General features: G+C 44.7%; 1 protein-coding gene across 1 annotated transcript; it reads right to left on the bottom strand.

The window, feature by feature from the left end:
* Window positions 1-9806: 9806 nt before the first annotated feature.
* PRND (prion like protein doppel) lies at window positions 9807-10367 on the bottom strand. Its single transcript, XM_077805871.1, has one exon. The coding sequence runs from the start codon at window positions 10365-10367 to the stop codon at window positions 9807-9809; it is 561 nt and encodes a 186-aa protein (XP_077661997.1).
* Window positions 10368-16601: the final 6234 nt, after the last annotated feature.

Here is a 16601-nt window from a genome sequence, read left to right as displayed (position 1 = left end):
TCCAGTAACTCTTGTTTAAACGTGTAATTTGCCTTTCCTGCTAGGCTCGATTGCTGTTACACTTTGCATTAGCAGAGCAATTGTTGTAAAGAGTGGCTTTTTGGACATGATTTACCTCTCTTCCCCCGCTACTTATACAATGAAGTGTTTTCTGGCTTCTGTACTGCAATATCCCTTGTCACCAATAACTTCCTTTCTGACTGACCCGCCGTGCACCAGAGAACTGTACACCCCTGGTTTGATCATTATGACAGTTACCATATGTATTAGATTTGTGGTGACGGGGCCCCTGTTGTGCTGGGTGCAGGATATAAACATTGCAAAGTCTTCAGGACTAACAGCCTTTGATAATCTGTGGGAGCAAGACAGACAAAAGATGGAAGAAAGGCAAGCAGCCTTCTCCCCATTTTATAAGTGGGGTGGGGGAGAGAAGGAAGATGAGAGATTAAGCAACTTGCTCAAGGTGACACAGGGAGCCTGTTCCAGAGCAAGGAGATGAATCCAGGTCTTCTGAGGTCCAGTGTCTTAACCGAAGAACATCCTTCATCTCTAACTAGGAGTTACTCTACCGGGTCCTTCACGGATATTTTAAAGGGAAAAACTTTTAAATGTACATACCACGCCATACCCACAAAAGGTGAGCCCAACCCTGTACTGTACCTGGGTGTGCGGTGCACACGATGGGGCATGTAATTATTGTGTTGTGCCTCTGTACAGATAGAGTAAAACATACCCCTCTGCACAGGGGTGGCACAAATCCTCTTCTGAAGGTCTGGGGGGTTCAAGAGAGGCATGGGCATTGTGCTGGCCTGCTGCACGGCGGGGTGGGTGAATTTCACCCATAGCCTGGAAGCACCAAACAGACGCCTATGTTGGGGAGTGAACCTGCGACCTCTGGCTCTTAAAACAGGTCTGCTAGCCAAGGCAGTGACAGGCTTATCAACCACTATACTCACTTGTCCACCGCTAGAAGGGGACAGAGCACCACCCTGAGTGGGTGTGGGTTATACATATATGGAAAAATACGGTACTCTGTTCCCATTATGATCCCGGGCAAAACTCCCATTGAAACCAATGGGGGAGTAAAACACCTACTTCCTCTTTGGGTTTTTTTTGTCTGAGGGAGGGCTGAAGGATCCAAACCCATTTGCATTCTATTCCTTGCTGCTGTTGGCCTGGGAAAAAAAATGTATAATCCTTCAGGCCATAAAGACTAATGTATAATCAAATGCAAAAAAACCAAAAACCCTCAAACCCGCATATCCAAGGGCATGAACAAAAGAGGAGCCAGCCTTGCTCAGAATTGTTTCGGCTTTTGCCAGATTGCCTCTCACCCCTAGTCCACAATAAAATACCCAAGTCATCATCCACTCACGCTGGAAAGAGTTGACCTGTCTAAACATGTCGTTCAGAGATCTGATGGTATTACAGCATTGCATACCCAGTGTTGATGCATTTGTGTTCATACGATATAACTATCCCTTTATGTCATGTATCTTGGGTCTACCTAGGGGTGCAAAAGCATAAACATGGACTTCTCTAGACTCATAGTTTAAAGTAGTGGTTCTCAAACTTTTGTATTGGTGACCCCTTTCACAGAGCAAACCTTGGAGTGTGACCCCCTCCCCCTTTATAAATTAAAAACCTCTTTTTTTTTTTTTTTTATATTTAACACGATTATAAATACTGGAGGTGAGGTGGGGTTTGGGGGTGGAAGCTGACAGCTTGCAGCCCCCTGAGGGGTCACGACCCCCACTTTGAAATCCCCTGGTTTAAGGCACCAATAGATCATGTAGTCTGACGTTTTGTACATCACAGACCTCTAAACACCACCCAGTTACCCCTGCATTGAACCCAATAACTTGGATTAGATTAAAATATTAAAACATGTCAGAGACTAAACCACGGGTGGGCAAACTTTTTGGCCTGAAGGCCACATCGGGGAATAGAAATTGTATGGCAGGCCATGAATGCTCACAAAATGAGGGTGGGGGTGAGGGCTCTGGGCTGGGGCTGGGGATGACGAGTGTGCGGTGTAGGAGGGGGCTCTGGGCTGGGGACCTAGGGGTTCAGAGGGCAGAGGGCGGGAGGGGGATCAGGGCTGGGGCAGGGGGTTGAGGTGTGGGGAGAGGCTCAGGGGCGCAGGTTCTGAGCGGCGCTTACCTCAAGTGGCTCCCGGAAGCAGCAACATGTCCCTTCTCCAGCTCCTACACGGAGGCGCAGCCAGGCGGCTCTGCACGCTGCCCCATCTGCAGGCACCGCCCTGCAGCTCCCATCGGAGCACCGGAGGGGGCCATTGGAGGGCATAGGAACTGAAGTGGGGCCATGCCGTGGGTTCTGGGAGCCACATGGAGTGGCCCTGACCCTGCACCCCAGCTGGAGTACTGGAGCAGGGCCATGCCGCAGCTTTTGGAAGCCGTGTGGTGCGGCCCCGACCCTGCTCCCTGGCTGGAGCGCCAGAGCGGCCCCCGACCCAGCACCTTGTCTGGAATGCCGGTGTGGGGCCGAGCTGCAGACCCCGCTTCCTAGCGGAGCTGGCGGGCTGGCTTAAAATGGCTCTTGGGCCGGATCCGACCAGCAGGCCGTGGTTGGCCCACCCCTGGATTTAACTGTTGTGTGCCACAGGCAGAGAATGGGAGGGCCCAAGCTGAGGTCCCTGCAATGGTAGGGAATTGATTGGGTGAGAGAGACCCAGATGTACCTAGCAAGTGACTCACACCCCATGCAGAGGAAGGAGAGAAGGGATGATCCCACACACACTTGAAAATCACTAACCTAGACTAATATATGATGTGTATACTTAATGTTGCTGTATACTGCTATAATATATTAGTTTTACTACTATTTAGCTCTATGTGAAATTCTGCAGCTGTGGGTTCAATCCTGTATTGAAACAGCTGTACAACTCTCGCCCACTGATGTAGGTGGGAGTCACTCTGGTTTCCAGTGGTCTAAGCAAGAGCAAAGACGGTTCAAGCACTTCCAGCTCAGTTTCTCATGAACCGTGAATAGATGATTACTGTAATTATACACTGGGATTTATTTTGGGCTGATCCCAAACTTGAAGCACTTCGTGTTATTTAATCAAACCCCCACAAAGAACTTAAAAACCACAGTCAGCAATGCAATGACATTAATTAATGGTCTGAACCATAAAACGTCAGAAACCTCCTGACCTACCCCAATAACCCTGCAGGGACCGACATCCATCAACTTGCCCACATAAAATATAGCCTTTTCAGTGTACCCAGAAAGCTTTTTATTATTGTTATTGTTTATTATTATTTATTATTAAAGTACTTTTAAAGGAATATTCTAACTGAAAGCACCACGATGAGGTGGGCCGAGGAGACAGGGTTTTAGTTTTGCAAAACCGTTCTGGTCTTGCTTTTTTATGTTCAGAACCCAAACACGGTTTTGTTCTTTAGGGCCTGATCCAAAAGCCGATGAAACCAATGGGAATCTTTCTGAGACTTGGATGGACTTTTGATCAGCCCCTTTATAATCTTTCTTTACCTCTTTGGTTATCTACCATGTCAGCGGGCGTGACCGCAACTTTAGAATGCTTTCTCTGTTTCCATCCTTGCATTAAGGTCGCTGGCTGCTGATGCATGCCAAAGCAGAGCTCTGTTGCTCTTATGGTATTGCAGTATATGTGGCCTGAGTTAGTAAGATGTGTAAGCATATGGTTTAAAGTAAACGTGTAAAGTCAATGGGGCTACTCACATGCTTAGAATTAGGCACATCTTTGGGCATCTGGCTAAATCGGGGGGCTAAAATCACATGCTGTTCTGAAACTGCTGCATTATGTAGGCACAACTAACCCACTTCTCCTGTATGTAACTCCACTGACTTCAGTGAATTTGTCCCATCCTGTTAAATACGGAACATGAAACTGAAATTTGAATTTCTCTGCTTGCAGTTGTAGCAACCTGCATGGAACTTGGAGGGAAGAGCACAGGTTGCGGGAGGGGAGAACTCTGGAGAGGGCACCAGAAAGTCAGTCTGTGTGTACTTGGCTGGAATGCAGACTGCAGTTGCAGCATCCCGATAGACAGTTTTCTTAATAAAGAGCCATTTTACTTAGAAGTGTAGTCCTCTCATGTTATCACCCAGAACCTGGTGCATGAAACTGCAGGCAGAATCACAGTGAGAGCAATCAATTCCTAGGGGAGCCAGTCCATTCTCCCATGACAGTGCAGGACTGTTCCCATGAGCATATTGTCCTACTGCCTTGTCCTGCCTAGATTTAACTGTTTTTTATTTGTATTTATTATCTGTAGATTACATTTCTTAAATTTTGGAGTAGCTTCAAAAAGAAAATAATATTTTTGGCATCAACATTCAAATGGCTTGACATGAGCACAATATTCATTTGTTTCAATCGCTAAATATTGTATCGGTTAATGACCTAATAAGCTGCAATGGCTCCACAGGGCCCATAACAATTGTTATCATTGAAGGAATTCTTTCATTTTGGTTGAGGCTCCTATCCCTCAAACACAATGGATCAATGTATTAAGGCAAACCAAACCCATTCATCCTTTTCATCCACTAGGGTTAGTGTTGTTGGATCAATAAACCGAACTGTAACGATTCCAATTAAAAACAGTTCTGTTTTGTACTAATCGTCTTCAGTCAAGCAATTAGGGACATTAAGCTGCTATGAATAGGGTGACCAGATGTCCCAATTTTATTGGGACAATCCCGATTTTTGGTCTTTTTCTTATATAGGCTCCTGTTACCCCCTCTCCCCCGTCCCGATTTTTCACACTTGGTGTCTGGTAACCCTAGCTATGAAATTGCTATTCCATATCAACAGGGTATAGGTAGGATTTTCTTTTTTAAGCAACCTGGAGTGTGTTACTTTTTTCTAGCAATGGGTTGTGAAACGACATCGGCAATTAAACATTCGGAAACGTGTTGCTAAGTTTCTTCATATCAAGCAGCAGTTCTCACCTCCAATAACAGACGCTTTGGAAAGTATGGTTATCGAAGCCACTTTAAAGATTATGTGGATCCAGCCAGAGGCAAATGCTTTGGAGGGAGATAATTTGTATGCTTTAGCCAGTAGATGGTGCTGTTTGTTCCATTCTTAACTGCAGGGGCTGAGACACCTTTTACAAAAGGGTAGTGGATTGGTGTGTAGGGGTCACTGACTTCATGTACTAAGGGTGAAATTCATCCATATGCAGATGCCCAGCACAAAGCCTGCACCCCTGTGCTGGACCTCAGGGCTGAATTGCATCTGAGAGCACATCTTTTGAATTTCCAGCTCCGTGTCATGTTATCCTGGACAGCACATGCATCTCTGCAGTTTTTATGTGTTGAAGTTTTAGGTTTTCAAATAACTTATGCTGAGTCCCACATCCCTGGGGAAACCAAAGTCTTCAGCCTTGCATTTCTCGCTGTCAGGAAGCTGCTTCTTGATGCTCAGCCTAAACTTAATCCATTTTCTCCTACCTATATCCCCATATCACACAGTAACAGTCCCCTTCCTTCCCAGGTGTTTATACCCATCAGATATTTGTAGGCTGCTATCTTGTTCCATTGCCCTCTTTTTGTTGTGATTTGTATGACCTCTTTGTTTCTGAAAATTGGGGAACAAAGGGGATAACTGTTGCTTATTGGCTCTGCTCTGAGCATTATCATCTTCATTTTCCTCATGCTGGGGGAGCTATGTTGGGGTTTTTCTTATCTGTCATGAACCTGATTCTTTCTCATTTACATGCAGGCCACTTTATACGGATCTGGCCGTGTAAAGGGACCTTTTAAAGTCGGTATAATTTACCCATACGCTTCTCTGGAAATGTAAAGTGGGTGTAAAGTGGCCTTAGTGTAAAAAATCAATGAGATATGTAGGACCTGATTTGTCAATCTACGAAAGCATAGTTCTTGCATTGATGCAGCTCATAGATATAGGTACCACAGCGATGGCTTTATGTTCCTTCCTATTTATTACCATTCTTGCTGTAACACCGAGGAAACGAAACAATAGACCAAGGCCCCACCGAGCTAGGTGATACGCAAACACAGAACAGAAAGCAGTCCCTGCCCCAAGGAGCTTACAGTCTAAGCAATTGGGTTGCTGCACAGAGTCAGATATAATATAGGAATCTACAAACATATCTGGAGTTCAGATGTCTTGGCTTGCTGTTTTAATCCCCAGCCTCATGGAGGATTGTGGTCCGTCAATACAGGCAGCCTCGGAGGCAATGGGAGAAGCGAAATCTGCTACCTGTGCACTGCTCCTCACCCACCAATCTATGGTACTTGCATGGCCCCCATTATCTGAGCACCTCGTAATCTTTTTTTGTATTTATTCTCACCGCATCCTTGTGAGGTAGGGCCGGGTTATTGTTCCCATTTTACAGACGGGGAACCGAGGCACAGAGAGACTGTGATTTACCCAGGTCTATGACAGACCACAGAATGGAGCCTAGGCCTTCCAGGTCCCAGGCTAATGGCCTAGCCACTTGACCATCCGGCTTCTAACACTATGGTCCTGCTGTGAATTTTGGTTACTTCAGAAAAAGCTTTCTAATGCCCAGAAAACCAAGTCCAGCAGGATTTAATGAGTGTGAGCCTTCTGCTTGGGGTGCCGTGCTGACTGGCAACCTCCCCGCTAACACAGTCTTAAGCCTTACCCATCACGGCAGCACGTAGAAACGCAGTTCAGTGATGGTCTCCAAGTTAAATCAAGCTGTGCCTGTGCCTTTTTGAGAAGGAACGTCAGGCCAGAGGAGTGTGTCCAGTGGGAGAGGCTAATGCTATACGCTTTAAGCCAGTGTTCTTTCTGTAATTGAATGACTAAGGCTATGTTCTAGCTGGAGGGACGCTTTGTACTCTCCAGTTTTGCTTACAGATTGCTCTTGGAGCCTGGCTTTTAGCTCTTCTTTTTTTTTTTTTTTATGGTCTCGGACTATTTCTTCTGCAATGGGGTTCATGTGTCAAGTTTTGTTACGTATGGAGCTTTTGAAATAGCGACAGGAGGATTTTTGACCCCCATGGAAAACTGTAATGAAAATTAAATCTGTTTTGCTTGCAGTTTTACTGAGGGTTTTTTTTTAAATTGGAGGGGGGTTATAATACAAAATACCCAATGCATCTTTTTTTTTTTCTTTTTTTCTTTTTTTTTTTTTTGGACCAATTTTTGTTTTTAGTTGAATAGTCACTCACCTGTCGTTCTTATTTTTAAAAATGTTTGGTAGAAAATCGTGGGTTTTCTGCCCCCCCCCCCCATAAACCTAAATCAGCAATGGAGTTTTGCTGATTTACACCAGCTGAGGATCTGGTCCAAGATCTCACTCTGCTCTTAATTTGGATAATAATGATGCAATTGCAGAGACAGTTTGGGTGCCGCTGATTCCAGGGTCAGAGTTGTTTCTGCCGCAGATAACAGTCCGTTGGAGTGATGCGATGTAGCAAAATGTAATTAGCTGACAGCATCCTCTCCTCCCTTGTAATATGCCAGAGTCAGCTGTGATGTAACCTCATTAATGTGAGAAGCGCATAGCTCTCTAAATGGGCACATTAATCCTTCATTTCAAACTAAGCACAAAGCATTGTGCCCCACTCATTATCTTCCCATTAAACATTCATTTAGAATCATTTACACTCAAAGAAATAGACTCCCTACCACTAAAGCATTTACTGACTCTGCAGCCAAATGCATGATGATCTATCCATTTCTAAGCAGCTCCACTTTCAAATATGAATGAGCAGGGTGACATTATGACCATGCAGAATGTGAATTCCTCCATATTGGAGGGGAGTGAGATGATTATATCTTTCATAAGGACTATTGGAATAGGACACAATTGCTTGATAAACTGTTGAGAAAGAGGCCCCATTGTGTTACAGGCTTACAGACAGTGGGAGACAGTCCCTGTCCTGAATAGCTTACAGTCTCTAAGTTGTAGTTAAGGCTACGTTTATGTCACGGAGGTCATGGAATCTGCCACTTCCAGAGAGCTCTGTGACATTCTCTGCTTCAGCCCCAGGGGCTGCAGGATGCTGGAGCCAGGGGGCCATGGCAGGGTAGGAGACAGGGGGGCCCCCTGCAAGGTTCCCGCGACAGGCGACAGCCTCATGCGAGGACAGGGGGACACCTCGGGCGAGCGGCTGGGGGTGTCCTATTGTCTCGCTGGGAAATATGATCACCCTGCAGCTCCCAGCCTCCGTGGGTGGAGGGGGCCCCTCAGAAGTTTCCAGCTGCTGCAGGCTTTTGCCACAGCAAAAGTCACAGACAAGTCATGGCTTCCGTGAATTTATTTTTGTTGCCCATGACCTGTCTGTGCCTTTTACTACAAATAACCATGACAAAATCTTAGCCTTCGTTATAGTTAATCCAAAAGACCAGCCTTTCTTTTTAACTTGTAAGAACCTCTGTAAAGCAGGATCACTGGATTTGGTGCAACATTTACCACCCCATCCACTCCCTCGCACCTGTCGGTTGAGACTCAATGTGTGGGAGGAAGTTTGGTTGCTCAGTAGGTTTCCTTATACTGTGCCTTTCTAAGAGTGCATAATGCCCTTCCAAATACGCTTTGCTGCTCCCAAGTATTTAATATCATTCCCACAACTGAGTTTCCCATGAGTCTCAAATATGCTGATTAGGAAGGGCAAAGCCAAGAAATGGGGGAGTGCTAGGGCACACAGATCACTGTCTATCGCATAGCTTGATCATTCAATTGTGCAAATGTAACCCTCCTGGGTGTGGTGGTGTGTCCCATCTAGTGACACCGAGACCACGTAAAGAGAGAGAAAATGAGTCTGCTCTTCACCCTTAGCTGACAGTCAGTTGGCTCTTAGCTCATGCAGTAGAGGCGCACGCACTAAGCTCCAGGGGTTCCCGGTTCGATCCTGCCCGCCGACGACCGGGGTCCGTTGGCGTTACACAAACTGAAGAGGAGAAGACTGTGTGTGCAACCAGCTCATGGCTTCCTTCACTTGAATACGGTTGCGTGTTGGAATTTAGTAACAATGCAAAATAGTGGAATAACCGGCTCAAATGGAATGATTTAATCAAAGATTAATACAGCAATATCCAGGATACAGAAAGAAAACATACTTTACCACCCCTCTACATGATGAAGAAAAGGTAGTTTAGTCGCATCTTCCGTACTTAGTGGAATGCTGGCAGTATTCATTCCCAATTTAGCCCCCCAAAACTCTTTCCTTTTATAGGATGTGAGACTAAGAAATCTTTGTGGGGAGGGAAAAGTTACTTTCTCACAGTTATTTCACTCTGTGTTGTTTTCAGTATCTCATTTTTACCTCATTACGTATGGGATTTCTTTTATGGTTATCGCACTTGACCTGATTGATAAACTAAAGGGGATTTATAATCCAGACATTATTACTGACAGCTCTGGCAACCGGTAGCTCTTAATGAGTTAACAACATCTCTCAGTGGTCATTTATTTCATCACAGGAAAAGTCTGCAATAACAAATATTAATCACAGAACATAACTGTATCATACGCACCCTGTATATTACCTGGTCTTGTTAATTATAACACATATTAATAAGAATGTCTATTACTATAGAATCCAGAATCGTTCCCTGGACTAGGTTAAAGGAGTTAAAAGATTAGCATGGTCCTTTTATTTGGACACACATTAGCCCACTGTAAAACAAAGCACATGAGTTTGATAGAATAGATAAATGCCACTTGAGTTTATACGCACAAAGGATTTTGGTTAAAATAACAAAAGAATTATGGAAGTTTAACGTACAGAAATCATAAGAGGTAAATAGTTACTGACAGGCACTCCCTCGTTGCCAGTAAATCAATGCAAGTTCATTGCACGGTAAGAGAAATAAAACTCATGAGGCAAAGCATTGCTACCCGACCAAAGGAACCGTGGATGGACAGAGCGAGGCTGCATGGTTGGCAGCAGAAATCCATTGCACACAAGTGGCTTATCACTCGCCACATGACCCTGGCGTACGCACTGGTGGCATTCTTTCCTTCGGATAGGCCCAGTTTGTTTTCAGTCAGACTCACCGTAACGTTAAAGCACTCGCTAACCAACGCGTCCTTGGTTGCGTTCGCCTCTAGAGACTGGAAGCACCGAGGGTAATAAACGCAATCGGGGAACTTTTTGAAGTTGTCGGTGTAATATCTGGCATCTTCGGGCTCTAGTTTGATGTCGAGCAACTGGCCGGTGTAACAGAGCGTGCCTGGAATCTTCACAGGCTCTTTTTTGGATGGCGGGCTGGGCTTATTAACGGGGGGAGGACTTTTATTCTGGTTTGCTTTCTTACTTGTTGAGCCGCCCCTCCTGCAAAGGGTGATATCACTACAGAGCACCAGCAAAAGCATAGCCATCCAGCAGGTCACCATCCGGGTCCTTCCCATTCTGGAGGATCTGAAAGGGGAAGAGATTTGGATTATAAAGCCAGAAGGGACCATTGTGATGATCTAATCTGACCTCCTGCTGAACACAGGCCACAGAACAGCCCTCAAATAATGCCTGTTTGAACTATATGGTATATCTTCAGTAAAGCATCCGGTCTTGACTCAGAGAATGGCAATTGATGGCGAATCCTCCAGAGCGGCTGGCAACTTGATAATTTACCGTTGAATCTCACTGTTTTAAAAGATTTCCAGTTTGAGTTTGTCCAGCTTCTACTTCCAGCCATTGGATCTTCTTATGCTCTTTGTCTGCTAGATTGAAGAGCCATGCAGGTACTTATAGCCTGTGATGGAGACGTCCCTTAACTTTCTCTTAAACTAAATATTTTGAGCTCCTTGAGCTGGTCACTATAAGGCATGTTTTCCAATCCTTTCATAACTCTCACGGCTCTTCCTGAACCCTCTCCACTTCCACAATGTCCTCCTTGGATTAACAGTCATTCTTAACACCCTAATCTATTTTCTACAGATATGGCCTCAATCCCAACACCCTGTAAACTTTGGAGGGGATCAGAATCCTCGCCTGCATCCAGACCTGAATTTTGCAAAGGTTCCTAACTTTATAATTGACAAAACCAACCCCCTTGTCCCAAATGCTCCCCAACCGTTTTTGGAAGAGGAGGGGGAACAACTCTGGATCCAAATTCTCCAGCATGTCAACTCCATGACATTATGCAGTTTGGGCAAGCCGTTTGACTGCCAGGGTAAGAATGGGGAAAAACAACCAGGGGAAGCTGCCAACATTTAGGTGACAAATAATCATACGCAGATAGTGCTCTTCAACCAGAAGTCTCAAAGGACTTTATAATGAAGCATCACAAGCCTCCAGTATTACCCAGAGGCTGTGTAAGAGCAGCCAGATACTTCCTTTTGGCTGGAGGAAAGATGGTTGAATGGTTACAGCACCAGCCTGGAATTTGAGACCCGAGTTCAATTCCCCTGCTCTGCCACAGATTTCCGGGTTGATTTAAATCACTTTCCATCTTTGGGCCCTGTAGAATGGGGATAGTCACACTGCCTTGCCCCACAGGGGTGTTGTGACCTGCCCGGAAACGAAAGTTGTGGGGGCCATTTAAGCACGAAAGATAGAGCGGCAGTTGCACGGTGCAGTAGACTGTGGGCAAAGGTACCTTCGTGTAAGTAGCCAGAGCGATATTTCCATTTTACGTATGGGGAAACTGAGGCATAGGTTAAAGTCAATGGTTGCTATTTTCAAAATGACCTCGGCGATTTAGATGCTTTTCCCGATTGAGATTTAAGGAGGGAGTTCAGGGCTTTTCTAACTTCTAAGTATTTTGGAATTAACGCCTAACGAACTAGGCTGCCATAAGAGCGTTCTTTGTATGCTGCAAAAGGAGAACTAAGAATATTGAACAGGGCTCTCCAGGAATACATTGGTCCCACTGACTTCAATGGGCTTTGGATCAGGTGCATGTTAGTTTTTAATGACCCTTTGCTGTTCTCCACCTAACCCTGTTTACTTCGGAACCCACCGTGTTTTGGGAATTGCTTTGGGGTAAGAAATAACTAATAGCCACAACCCATATTGTGCCACTGGATATCAAGCAGAACTCCTCCCCCCACACTGATATCAATGGGGGTGGGGGGAATCTGCTTAAAAATCAATCCATTGGATCCATCATAATAAGTTTTGAAACTGTTCATGCTCACGGTGTGGAAATGGAGTTTTCTGAGCATGTAGGACCTGATCCAATGGGAGACCTTCCATTGATTTGGGTGGGCTTTGCGTCAGGTCCCAACTCATTCTATGCTAATAGGAAGGCTGTTTTATGATCACAGGATGTTGCCTTTTTGTAAGGCTTCACTTTCAGTGGAAAGTAACAAGTAGCCGCTTTCCAGCTAGGCTCATAGAACAAGGTTCGTAGCTTGCAGCCCTGACAAATTGTTCCACAGTACGTTACAGCTTCTTCCTGTGGAAAGTGTGTGTGGATGTTTTATTCATTGCAGAAATCTGTGGGTAACATTTTTTTAAAAAAGGCTGTCAAATCAAGCTCCTCATTGAATCAATTCTGTGGACCCAGCTAAGGGTACTCAGATGTACTGCTTAGCATTGTCTCCGAAGGCTCCACATAAAAGAGAAAAAGGAAGTAAAATGTGTGCAATTACACACTCTTTCTCCCTCTCCTATCTCCCTCTTAGCTATGTACCCACAACCATGCATTTGGCTCAAATGTCTACGTTTGGGTGAGTTGTTTTTTTTTTTTTTGCCAACCAATCTTGCTCACCAGAGTGGCAGGCTAGAATGAAAAGATCAACAAGAGACGACCGTGTGGAGATCAGGGTGATGGGCGCATTTTAAATACCTGGACAGATAGAGTATTGTGTATATGTATCCTGTAGGTTAGCTTGAAACACACAGAAGATGGAATGGGTGGATGCTTCTATGCTTTCCTATTTTTTTTCCTGACCTCTGGTTCGAGCAGAGGAATTGGGTTCTGTTCCCCAGCTCTCCCATTGGTTTTCTCTGACCGTGGGTACATCATTTAACCTCCCTGAGCCTTAGTTTCTCCATGTTTGTTTCTTGTCTTGCAGGGGTGTGGTGGCAGTGGATGATGGTAAGCCACTTTGGGATCCTGAGACAGGCAAGGTGGTATTATTGAGGGGGGAATGCAGTGCTGCCGGTGTATTTCTGTAGAGCCAAATCATGCAGTGTTTACTCCGGCAAAACTCTGACTGAGAGTCGGTGGGAATACTAGGAGAGTGAGAATCGGGTTAGAACAGAAAGATTTAGCTCGTTCATAAACGGACCATTCAGCCCAAAGAAGAGATCACAAGCATAAGCAAGCTTGTGAATGTGATACATTTTTTTTCCCCCCTGTGAGGCTAAATTCAGCAACGAAACCCACTAGATACATTTTTTCTTTTTTGGTAGGTGCTTTGTGGTTTTCCCCGTCAATATGATACTACATACTTCTAGATTTGCTTCTATCTAAACTAGCAGATGAATAGAACTCTCTTCCTTTCCAGGAAAAGAATCTATAGATACAAGGTTTGGAAACTCAATGGAAAGGTCATTTAGGGTCCAACTTGCAACTATACCCATTAAAAACATTATCTATGATAGTTTTCATATCCCAGAGCAATAAACATTGCTTGGGCTGGAAGAAACAGACAGTTCTTTTAGGATCTCACCGTGCAGATATCAGGTAACTTATCTGACAGCATGTCTAATAATCATCCAGATAAGAGAGCTTGAAGTGAATTCTTGTCCTTGTTACATCAATGCAATTCCTTTTTGCTTCGAGATCAGTCTTTGGGTCGTGAATTACTGCAGATCCATCAGCAGTCCCTTTTATCCAGGTCACTTAGGAGTAACTGAAAACAAATGATGGTTACATAGCTCTGCAATTCACAATACAGGACGGAGTGAGAAGTTTTTAAACAACAGATGTAAATGGCAAAATCCTATGCAAACACGAATGAAAATAAGTGATAAAAATCTGTGCCGGATGTTGGTAATCACTCACCTTTCTGCTAGAGAGTTGCAGGTTGTTTTTTGGGGGAAGTGCAGGTCTCGATAGCAGCTGCCAAGCTGACTCTCTCAACCTATATAGCAGTAGGTGGGGTATGTTCATTTCCAAATATGGCAAATTATTTCTCTCTGAGTGTCTGAGAGCATCATCTGTTCCCCTCCCCTCCTCCCCCTTCAAGGTTTGATTTGCCTCTTGTGAAATATTCCATTTTCCTGTACATGTTAGAGATGAACTGAGCTGTGCAGTTTGTATTTGAACTGTAAGCTCTGTAGGGACAAGGACAGACTTTTTGTACAGCGCCCAGCACAGTGATCCATTATTAGGGCCTACAGGTGCTCTTGCAATACAAATAATATCTAGACCTGGATCCGCATCTGAACTTGGCCAAACTTCCAGGGCAGTTGGGTTGAGTATCGGAGTTCAGATCGTGCCTAAAAAGAGGCTCAGCTGCTGTGATGATGGGTGCCGTATAAAACCTTAAGATCGATCGATAGATGCCATGAGTGCAGGGGCCTGGATGGCCACTCGTGGTCCCTTCCAGTCCTATGATTCCATGCAGATCTGAGTTATAAAATTTGGGGCCTGGCTCCTGAAAAGCCCTAAATTCTGAGAAGCATTCAGATCTGTCTTCTGATTTGTGGCCCGTCTCCAATAAGCACACACACAGTAAACACAGATTGTGTCGAGAATCTCAACACTTCTGTTTGGGAGGTAGGTGGGAAAGGGGATATTTTGATCTTCGGTTCTGGTTTGGTCCATTTCTACGTAGTTAGGCCATCGGCATGATTCAAAGTTTTAACCTGCCTTTGACAAATTGGGGGTGGTTGGATCCAGGAATTAGTTGGGACCTATCTCTACGATAAACTAAACCTTTCATTCAGAAACCGAATTCTAGATGGTTAGAGATGGCACCACTTTACACGGTAAGTGCAAGACATTTAGGAATCAGATTTTCAGGACAGAAAAGACTTATGTGATCATGTGTCCAACAGGAGGCAGTTCAAGAACTTCTTCTCTTCTGGTTGGGCATGGAAGCTCTAGGTTCATACAGCTTTTCTAGTAATAAAGATTCGTCGAAGTGAAGCAAATGGCAGGCTCAAAGCAAGTTCTTTGGGTTTGAAACAGGGGTTCTCTGTCTCCTGGATGCTGCTTGGTGTTATAGAAGATATAATCAAGTAAAGAATTGTGAGAATGCAAATAATCAAAGAACTCAGAAAATGCAGAGTGTGCCAGAAATGAAGTCCACTGGCCATAATCTTGAATGTGTGGTTTTACGGTGTTCCTGACAATTCGTGATATCCATAGCTCCTTTCCCCAACACTTTGCACATGTAGGAGAACATGGAGAACTGGAAAACATACTAGTAACACTTAAATATCCCCACACCTCTATGAGCATTGTTACATCCCTCTAAAGATGGGGAGACTCAGGCACATGGAGGTTGAGACCCATATTTTCAAACGTGCCCCTTAACTTCCAGGGGCCAAATCCAAGACATGAGTTTCACATGCACAGAGTATTTGGACCTCCCAGTGACTTAATTTTGGTGGTGCGGGTGTCAAGTGCCTCTTAAATTCAGGATTTAGGTGTCTCATGCTCTGCTCTGAAAATTAGCAGGCACATCTCAGCTTGGGCCTGAGATCACACAGGAAATCAATTAGCAGGCCAGGAATAGCACCCAGGAGTCCCGGTTCCCAGTATACTGCTCTAAGCATTGGAGCACCTCCCCAGTTCCCAGTAAGCTGGCTAGTACCAGCCAAACTTCCAGATCCCTGCCAGCTTCTAATAGCTGAGTATAAAACACAGAGAGAGGTAAAAGCATCTCTTTATAAATCAACTGCTAGCCCAAACAGCCAGTGTAACTAGTTAAGCGTCAAATTCTCTTGCTGAACAGACGTGGTTTTCTGCCTTTCTTGTAATTTAAACTGCTAACCCGAGCTGTAATGGATTTCCTAGTAAAGGAAAACTCCAGTGTAAAATTACAATACTTCTGATCATTGCATAGGATTTCAAAGCGTTGAATTCTGTCCTTCGCTAAACGCAAGACGATGCTTTAGATATCCGTGGGAATTGCACTGAAAATTACTAATGTCCCTACCCTGTAGCCCTTAGCGGAGCAGGCCAAAGAGCAGATTCTTTTTTTTTTTTTTTTGGTCCACAGGCTGTTCTGAAAACATCAGTTTGGGGAGAATGAAACTTCATTTCTTCGTATGTAGTGTTGATAACGATGATGGGTCTCGTGGGGACAGGTCGTGAAGGGCTTTTAATGGGAGGACAAGTAGTTGGGGTGTGATGCTGTGGAGACGGGAGTCTAAAGAGAGTGGTCTGGAAACAGTGATCGGTGAGGAAAATGACCTTTGCAACTACCTCCGAAGGCAGCCGATGAAGCGAGCTGTAGCTCACAAAAGCTTAGGCTCAAATAAACTGGTTAGTCTCTAAGGTGCCCCAAGTCCTCCTTTTCTTTTTACGCCCTGAATGGTGGTCAAGGCCAAAGAGAAAGTGTTGCTGTAATGGAGACATGAGGCCGTGAGAACTGTCTCTTTGCTAAAGCCATTAAAAAAAAAAAAAACCCACAGAAAGAATATAATTGTCATATTTCCTAGGACTCTCCTGTGAAGGGAATTTTGTCTGAGGAAGAGCTATAAAAGATTTGCCCTGCACTGAACACAGCTCCTCTTTCTAT

This window comes from Eretmochelys imbricata, chromosome 26 (genome assembly GCF_965152235.1).
Source record: "Eretmochelys imbricata isolate rEreImb1 chromosome 26, rEreImb1.hap1, whole genome shotgun sequence".
NCBI classification, from domain to species: domain Eukaryota; kingdom Metazoa; phylum Chordata; order Testudines; family Cheloniidae; genus Eretmochelys; species Eretmochelys imbricata.
This window is presented reverse-complemented; position numbering and strand designations above follow the sequence as displayed.